Source organism: Elgaria multicarinata, chromosome 1 (assembly GCF_023053635.1).
Source record: "Elgaria multicarinata webbii isolate HBS135686 ecotype San Diego chromosome 1, rElgMul1.1.pri, whole genome shotgun sequence".
Lineage (NCBI taxonomy): Eukaryota > Metazoa > Chordata > Lepidosauria > Squamata > Anguidae > Elgaria > Elgaria multicarinata.
In genome coordinates, this window is record NC_086171.1 from 103956580 (window position 1) to 103965438 (window position 8859).

Sequence of the window (8859 nt, forward strand, 5' to 3'; positions counted from 1 at the left end):
AAGGATTCCACTAATAAATCAGTATTTTTCAAAGAAAAATAGTATTCCCTAGTGTAGATCTTGTATATATTTGTATTTATCCAACAAATAATTTATAATGATTACATGCCCCCATTGATATCCATAATATCTCCCTTATATAGGTGTAATATTACTGAATCCTGATTCAGTTCTTCATCATACAATTCTAGGAAACACTTTCAGTTTCCGCTACTCTTATCTATCTTTTTATTCCTTCTATTTGTGTTCCACTTATCTGATAACAAAGACACTTGCTCCAGTATCTACTATTAAAAAATGTAGCATAGTATACTTTTCCAAGGGGACAGCAAAAAAGCTCAACGCTCCTCATGGCTGGTTCACATAGCAGGAAACCATGGATTTCCATTGCATCTGAACTGGGCCATAGCTTAGACATCTAATTTGCCCTACAAACCCATTGCATATGTTTTTAGGTTCCTGCCAACTTGATGACTTTTGAATGATGAGCTTCTTCAGAACCTGGATCAAGCTTTTGAATGCTGTCTGTCTCATAGTTTGAGGAAGGAAGTCCTAGTGAAAGCATGCCAGCTATTCTTCTGTGCCAGAACAAAGATGGTAAACAGAGTTTCAAATCTCTGAAGTACTGAACAAAAAAAGCACTAAGAGTTCAGGGGATGGAAATGCAACATGAACTGCCATGGACCATGCTGCTGCTTAATATTCTCTGAACTGATCTGTTGAAACCACTGCCTTAAAGAATGAAAGGAAAACCAACACGAAACACCAAATAGTGTGTGTGTGTGTGTGTGTGTGTGTGTGTGTGTGTGTGTGTGTGTGTGTAAAACCTCTGGCGGTGCTGTGCTTAGGTTAAATAGGTTGTAGCTAGTTTGCATTTGTGTTATGTTTATTAGCTTTTAATTTAAAAGCCCAACTTTTTTGTAATTGTTTTTGTTGTAAAAAGGATTAAATCCCATACTGCATAAGGGTCTCAAGGGGTGGGTTTGCAAGGATGTAGCATGTGTGTTCTTGAAGAGTGTGTGAACTATGCCTACATCTTTCTATACTAGCTTTTGTTGGGCTCAGAAAAATTGAAACACAATTTAATTTGTTTAAGCTTAGAATGTTAAGAACTGTAATATATGCAAGTTTCTTCTCTTTTCACAAAGCACTGACTTTGCAGAACTTGGTACTGTATGGGGATTATTTTTTTCCTGCAAGTGGCACTGCAGCTGAGCGTTTAACACTACACTCTCCTTTTTCTTTTTAGAGTTTTTGGTTATCAATTTCCTGGTAAAAATAGTCTACAGGATTTTGTAAAGCAAGCTCTGGGAAATTTCAGTGAGTCAGAACTGAGCTTTTCTTCCCCATTGTATTTTTAAACAAGCTACACTCCTGTTTCCCCAAGCACTTTAGATATGTCTTCTAAAGCTCTTCCACAGGCCTATTTACAGTTGAAAGCCCCCTTCTCATATATTAGATGGCATTTTACAGGTGACAGTTTTACTGCATCTCTTTCCATGCAGATTAAGAAGCATGTGCATGTATTTATAATTTGGAATTGGGAGTGTCATTGACTTCTTCTACGAGATCTCCGAGGCATAAGCATCAACTATTAGTCTAGAACTCATGAAGTACAACTCCCAGATAATCAAGAAAAACAGTAAAGTTAACATGTCACAAGAAAAAGTATTATGGGGTAAAGAGCAAATAGGATGGGTTATTTCCTATATGAAAATGAATTTTGTCACTTCACCTATTTCCTGAAAGAAATATTTTTTAAAAAGTGGTGCTTTATTTTTAAATACTTTCGAGGCCACTTCGGAACCCTCAGATGGTGATCCTTTTTACCAAATGTAAACTAGTCAGCTAGGAAAAGGCTCCATTAGCACTGCAATCTACTTAATAAAAGAGATAATCTTGCTCCGTCTACATATTGTGAAAGAATTTGCTCTATTCTTACTAAGTTTATTCCGATGAGTTTGTTTTTCATTCACTGGCTCCTGTTTCCAGAGTCCTCACAACTTTTTTTCCTATTGGTAGGATAGGCCGGGGAACAGTAGCTGTCCACAGAAGGAAACAATAAAGCTGGTATAAAAGCTGCACTCAAACTATTTGCTCCTTCCCCCCCCCCCCCCATATGATTGTTCACAGTGTTTAAATATCTTTAATTTGTCCCATTCTGTGTTCTTGGGGAATGAATGTTCAGTTCTGACCTTGTAGTGGTGTATGTTGCAAAGGGAGGCTTGCTTGTTCAGAGTCACTTTTAGTTTACGTGTCTCCCACAATAACCCATGTAGGGTGTTTCATAGAAACATCTTCATAGCCAGCAGTATTACTGTACAGAATTTGCACAACTTATTTTCCATTTTTTAAAAAGTTATTGTGTGTTTCTTTCAAAGTAAGTTTTGTTTTTGTTTTGTTTTTTGTTTTAAAAAACCAACAACACTATAAATGTGTGTGGCTTTTTTTTAGTATTGTGGAAGGTAACCTGTGGAATTTGCTTTTTTTAAAAAAAGCAGATGGAAACACTAGTGTAGATACATTGCAGGCTTATGAGATTTGTTCTTAATGTTTTTTATGAGTGGAAAGATGCAACTGGGAGTCACAATGTCATATGATGCAGGTTTGCTAAAAATAGAGTGTCGATTCATGCTAGTTTTTCACGTGGCCACTTCATTAGGTTCGGGCATTTTAAATGGGTCTTTATGGAAGTTTCCAATACTCTGTTCAGATCATAGCACACTCTATCCCCCTTCAATTGGTTTTCTAAAGTTGTCTCAGCATGTGGCTTGCTTCAACCTAGATGAGCTTTTTATTCACAAGACTAGTTCATCCCATCAAAATCTTCTTTAAGTGAAAGAGATGAATGTTTCTGTGAAGGCAACACACACAAAATAGTCACATGAGTCCGCTTGAAGCCTGGCTGACCACTGGTTTGTTTGTTTTCTCAACAGCCTCCTTGTATATCCTGTGAATAAGTTTTAAAAGCAGTAAAAAAAAACCAAAAAAAATTCACAAGCAGGGATGTCTTCCTTTAGCTATATTTTTATCCAGCCTCAAATGTAATACATCCATGTGAAAGTTTCGGTTGAAAATGAAGCTGCTTAATCTGGTTTATGGGAATATCAGAGAGGGTTACGACAAGTTCAGGGGTTTCGGCTAACTTACATACATTCCATACATTTTATGTTTTACCTTATATAAGTTTATATTATTTTAAAGCATCACACACATACTGAGCCATTCAAGTTTTTTTGTGGTGGTTGATTTGTCAAGAATAAACTGCTTAAATCTTTTTACATATAGCCAGATATGCCTACCGTCCTCCTAAAACCCTGAGATAAGAAAAATAGTTTTATTTTGTTAGATAGCCTTTCTACTTCCTCTTGTAAATGAACTTCGTTTTGAAAAAGTAAATTTTATTAGAAAGGACTATTTAACTGCTACAGTTTGTGTGAAAATTATTGTGTTAAATTCCAGTGACATAAAATTTCACAGCTCAGAGCTATGCATTCCATTATATTTATATATAAAAGGATGGCTTTAAAACAAGGCTTGCAACCAAAAAAAGTCTTAAATCAATCTGCGTCTGAATGAAGCATTTTGATTGCTACCAGAAATACCCTTTAGAACAGTCTAGCTAGCTATGTTTAACACTAACAGTTTCTATAACAAATTTATTTGGTAGTCAGGAATTGAGAATAAGATGACTTGCATTTTTCCTATATTCTAACATACTAACTATTTAAGTTATCTAAGGATGTGTTGTTATGATTCCTCCTAAACCTATTTAAGCAGCTCCAGTATCCTTAATTAAAATATGAAGAGTTTTAACAAAATGATCCATGCAAATGGAGTTCACAATCTGAGTCAAGTACAAAGAAAACAACAGCATGGAAGCATTGCTTGTACTACAGTGAGTCAGATTGTATTTTGAGTCAAGGTTGAGTCACATTTTTAGTAAGAAGCATTGACATTTCCTACAAGAAATTTTAATTCTAAAGGGGAAAAATGTATTTTCCATACAATAAATTGCAGGGATCGCTTGTTTCGCTTGGTCATAGGGATTCTTGCCATCTTTTATTGTTTGTTTTTGTCTTGTTGCCTTTCAGTTAGCCAACAGGAGGTTGAGTCATCCGAATGCTTTCTTAACAAATCTCAGCAAAGCAGCTAAAAGAGTTTTCCATGTGATAACACTGCAGCCAAGGGTGCATCACACATGACTTTTTCCTATATAATCTCAATGTAAATGGGGAAAATATGTGATTTAATATGAAATTGATGCATGTTAAGCTTGTATCTTGAGCAAGACATTTTTTCCTACATGGAGATTGAAGGAAAAAGGACCTTGAGAAAACGTGTTTGTGTGGATTGCACTTGAACTCATAAATGCTTGTTGCAAATGTTGCTGCTAGAGGCTCACCACTACCAGACATAAAGAGCAATGTGAAGTAATACTGTAGGTTTAAGTGAAGCTCATGGTTTACTTGTTAATTTTGAAACACATTCCTATAATGTAGTATATTAACCTGTCATACACAAATATGTTTCAAATTAAGATTGGTCACAAGGTGATCTTCCTATGGCTCTTCCAGTTGCATCTTTTTTCCTCATCTTTTTGTACATATTTCTTTTTCATTCCTAAGCATTATTATTCCTGTTCTATTTTTCCCACTCGGTAAACTGTCTGCTCTGAAAGCTCGAAGACACTAACACTGGTAGTAAATAACCAGTTTACATTTCCCTGAAAAGCCAGCCTTTCAAGAAATTGTGAATTCCATGTTGCTCCCTTTCCCCCATTAAAAATGGCTTGTGTCTGAAAAGCTGCAATTAAAATTATAAGCAAACACGGAATGTTTCATCAAAGGAGAATAGCATTTCCTGCCCATCATAAGATGATGGGCATTTCGTATCTACATACGATTTTTGTCAGTGCCTTAACTACCTGTTTGAAGACCAAGGGGGCAATCGACCAAGTACTACTGCTATGCACTCCCCCATTCAGGCAAAATGGGTTTTCCATAGGTATCCCACACGGGCCTCAATAAAATGATTGGAGGTTGTGCAGCCAACAGGATGGCTCAATTGTCGTTGCATCTCTTTTGCTTTGAAAAATTACTATAGCAGTGGACTCAGTGACTTTTCCCCTTAATTTGAGCAAGTTTCCATTTATGCCCCTGTTAACCTTTTAAAACTAAGATTTAGAGTTGATTTGGGGGCCAGTTCAGACGTTTAATCTGGTAGGTAAATTCCTGTGTGTGTTTGGTACCCGAGTTGGGTCTCAGGAACGTGTGCATGCACCACCACACAAGTGCTGCTGTATGTGAGATGTGTATTCACCCAGGCCCAACCCCCACCATGGGAACTTCCCGTTGGAGTGATTGCTGAGTGAGCATTTTAAATAACCAAGATCATTTCTAGATTTTTTCCCCTTAATTCTAGATTTGGGGGGGTTTATGCCAGCAAAACCAATGTCTTTAAAAATTACTAGACTCCACGTGTATGAACTAATTAAACTCTCTTCTCATGATATTGCAAGTTTCAAATGCCTGGCATACTAACCACCTACAATCAAGTCGTATATGAAATCCGAACTCCCAACAGCTAAATATGAATAATCTCATCAATGTTTCAACATCTTCATTGGCCATTTTTATTATTGAGTGTTTTGTGTTACCAAATGGTGCTCATGAGGAAATCAGAGTGATGTTCTTCTTATTTGGTTGCATGGGTTATTCAAACTCATTTGTACAGAAATGTGTTTCCTTTTAAAAATTATATCTATGATGGAAACCAATTTAGAAAAAATATCCTTCACAAAATGTCGTAATTCAACCCATTTGCCCGCCACCATCTCCCATCTCCACAAGACAGATGATACAACAGCATGTGGCCACGCCTTGTTTATGTCATCATTCCTTGCCTGGTGGCTGGGGCACTCCAGGCGTGGCTGGGGCAGCTTTGCCCATACTGCATCCTACTCAATGAGTAAAGCAATGCACTAAGGGGAAATCAATCATTAATTAGAGCTAACAGTGAGATATCAGAAAGCCATATCAATTAGACAATTCATTTACATTTTTCCATTATAAGAGAAAATGACATTTCCACAATGGGATTCATAACGAACTATTATCTTAATATAGTTGGAGAACATTATAGCCCACTTTCTCATAGTTCTTGGTGTCTGGGCCTTGATGCACAACCAAGAAGTAGGGATGTATCCGATTTCCTTTCTACAATGGACAAATTAGCACCTTTTCCTCCAAGAGGTAGAAGCACATCTTGAATGACTTGCTTACCCTAGAGTTGAATTTCTTGCTTACCTTAGAGTTACTCATAAGCCTATTACAAATTGATCAGTGGAAGACAGGAAAAACAGGGGTTTAGTGTACTCTTGTCTTTTTGTAACCATTAATAGTCAGCCATTCAAATCATACATAGAAACTGTTCAAGCTGCAAAGACTACATTATACTAAACACAAGCCATTTTTAATGTTGACCTGAAGCACCATTTTGATGGGGGTTGAATGCACTATGACCTCTCTGAGTGATGTGCAATTTGGCTGTTCCTTGTCCTTTTTTCCCTCCTGTTTTTTAATACTTTACCGTGTGTATGTGTGTGTTTGAATTGTGTGTTTGCATAAGCTATTTCAGGATGGCTTAAAGTATGAACTTAAATATAGAATTTTCCTACTGAAATAAATTACTTAAAATTTGGACTGTGTGCATTGTCATTTTACATAATCACATTTCTATTGCAGCAAGTCTCAAGTGCTAAGCCAGTTTTCTTTAAATGGAGTGACACCTTGGATCAACTGGAATTTGGCTGTCATGAGCTGGTTTTTAGCAGAGTAGAAGGCAGTATGGAAATTTACCACTGCCAATAACTGAAATAAGAAAACAGATTTTGTTCATCTCTAGAGTTGCTGTATCCTGAGAGTTGGGATGTTTAACGATATAGTTCAACAGCACATAAAATCCAATTATGTCTACTAAAACATTACAAATACTAAAATCTCAAGACTTTTCTAGCTTCCTTTAGAATCTTGAAGCAAGTTTTTATAAGCATGATCTTGGAACACATGCAGGAGATTCCAGAATTTGTTGAGTTTCCATGGGGACAGAGTTGAGGGCAGCTGGGACTGTCTTTCAACAGGCCACACTTCCACACTAGAAAAGACAGTAGTCTTTCAGATATGTCTTCACCAAGCCATATTCGGGTTCCAGTGATCAGATTTTACCCCCTAAATTGACCCAAGATTATAACAGCAAACTTGAAGCCTTGATATAATATGGTCCCAGTGAAGCACTTTTTTCTTTTTTAAAGACAGCATGGGCCATTAGCTTCCCATCATCAAGGGTGGCCCCAAGAAATGTCTGTTAGAATATTCTGGACCAATAAGCAGTATACACCATGGCCAGGTAATAATTTCCTTTTTATATATTAAAATCATAAGGAATTCATTTTTAATTGCAGAGTTTATTGGAATCTGACAACAATATAGTCATAGACCCCTGTGGTAGAGCAGTGTTCTAGATTAAAATCAGTGACATTACGAATGATAGGTGCTAAGTAGCAATCCAACAGACACGGTCACAAACATTTCATCAAATGGAATTGAAGAAACAAGCTCCTGGATACCTAGATTGATTAATTATAAGACAGGGTGTGGAATCAGTGACTAGTTCCTTATCCTTCAAATCACAAGTTCAGCTGGCCATGATCAATCATTTTACCCACAGCTATGGACAGATGAGCAGTTAAGTATTCCATTTGGAACAACTATGGGCTTTGCTAGACCTATCTTGGAATCCATGCAGGAGGAGGGGTGAGCCCGTGCTACAAGTAGTGTGGGCCGTCACCCCTGTCTACACATAAGATGCGATGGGCTGCAGGAAGGATCCGTCATGTCCACCATTTTTTTTTAGTTTTAAAGGGCCATGTGCGCAGGAGTGCACTAACGCTAAAAAAATTTTAAAGGGTTCCTCGCTCCCCCTGGCTCCGATGTCCCCCCCTCTCCCCATGGTTCCGTTTCCCCCATCTCTTCCTGGCTCCGTTCCCACCCCCCACCCGCAATCTCCATTTCACCCCCCACCCACGATCTCCGTTTCCCTTCCACCCACGATCTCCGTTCCCCCCCGCCCACGATCTCCCTTTCCCCATCTCCCCTGGCTCCATTTCCCCCCCCCATCCCCCTGGCTCCGTTTTTCCCCCATCCCCCCTGCCTCCGATTCCCCCCATCTCCCCACCCAGCCCTGATGGCCGCAGCGCTCCATCCACCACTTTTCCCAGCTAATCGTGAGTAAATGCAGTAGCCGGGAAAAGCGGCAGACCAGTCTACACACCCGCGGTCTCTGGGCCACAAGAGGTGCTGGTTACCCCGGGCCAGGGAGGCTTGACCCCTGCCTGAGCCCGGGATTCCCTGTGCGTTATCTGGACGCACAGGGACAAGCCCAGGTCTCACACCAGGCTAACCCCTCATTTAGCAAAGGCCTATATGTGAGCTAGATGAAATGAGAAATCCATCTGGGTTTTATCAGCTTATTGATGGGACCAAATTCCATAGCCAGTTAGGTGTGCTTATGACCAGTGAAATCAATTGGATTAAGACCCATGTCTTTATAATTTCACCAGCAGTTTTATATAAAAATGAACACAAAGGCTTCCATAGAACAGAAAATCAAAAGGGAAATTCCTGGAAGATTATAACAAATTGTCTATTGCCTTTGGGGCTTTCCTGTTTATAAGTTCCCTGCAGAGCAGTACTGTGAATGCTTTTTAGGTCCCACAGTCGCCTCGCCAACATCTCTTCATCAATATCAAAGGTTTTAAAAAAGGCTAATGTTGAGGTAAGATGAACGTCTTGAGGAGAA

The 8859-nt window shown here is 38.6% G+C and overlaps 1 protein-coding gene across 2 annotated transcripts in view; it reads left to right on the plus strand.

Moving 5' to 3' along the window:
• The window catches only part of RALGPS2 (Ral GEF with PH domain and SH3 binding motif 2), a 142828-nt gene extending 136124 nt beyond the window's left edge, over window positions 1–6704 (plus strand). For both annotated transcript variants that reach the window (XM_063134320.1, XM_063134328.1), the window contains one exon: window positions 456–6704. In XM_063134320.1, the coding sequence (XP_062990390.1) occupies window positions 456–485 (30 nt within the window). In that variant the 3' untranslated portion in view covers window positions 486–6704. The remainder of the gene's footprint in view (window positions 1–455) is intronic.
• The last annotated feature ends 2155 nt before the right edge of the window (window positions 6705–8859 follow it).